The sequence below is a fragment of the Piliocolobus tephrosceles genome, unplaced genomic scaffold, assembly GCF_002776525.5.
Source record: "Piliocolobus tephrosceles isolate RC106 unplaced genomic scaffold, ASM277652v3 unscaffolded_741, whole genome shotgun sequence".
Classification (NCBI taxonomy): Eukaryota; Metazoa; Chordata; class Mammalia; order Primates; family Cercopithecidae; genus Piliocolobus; species Piliocolobus tephrosceles.
In genome coordinates this window covers 6,279-6,583 of record NW_022334730.1, presented here as the reverse complement: position 1 = coordinate 6,583, position 305 = coordinate 6,279, and the positions used below count along the sequence as shown (strand labels likewise).

The window sequence follows — 305 nt, the reverse complement described above, 5'->3', positions numbered from 1 at the left end:
ACCTCTTCCACCTTCTCCACCTGATGATTTTCAGGCACTGCAGACGCCTCCCGAGTCTTCTGGTACCTCTTCCACCTTCGCTACCTGATGATTTTCAGACACTGCAGACGCCCCCCGAGGGTCTTCTGGTACCTGTTCCACCTTCTCCACCTGATGATTTTCAGACACTGCCGACGCCTCCCGAGTGTCTTCGGGTACCTCTTCCACCTTCTCGACCTGATGATTTTCAGACACTGCAGACGCCTCCCGAGTGTCTTTGGGTACCTCTTCCACCTCTTCTAACTGATGATTTTCTGACACTGCAG

The 305-nt window shown here is 53.4% G+C and overlaps 1 protein-coding gene across 1 annotated transcript in view; it reads left to right on the top strand.

Moving 5' to 3' along the window:
- The window catches only part of LOC113220272 (nuclear pore complex-interacting protein family member B3-like), a 2,835-nt gene that overhangs the window by 597 nt on the left and 1,933 nt on the right, over positions 1–305 (top strand). The window contains exon 3 of the mRNA XM_031935141.1: positions 165–260. Coding sequence (XP_031791001.1) covers positions 165–260 — 96 coding nt within the window. The remainder of the gene's footprint in view (positions 1–164; positions 261–305) is intronic.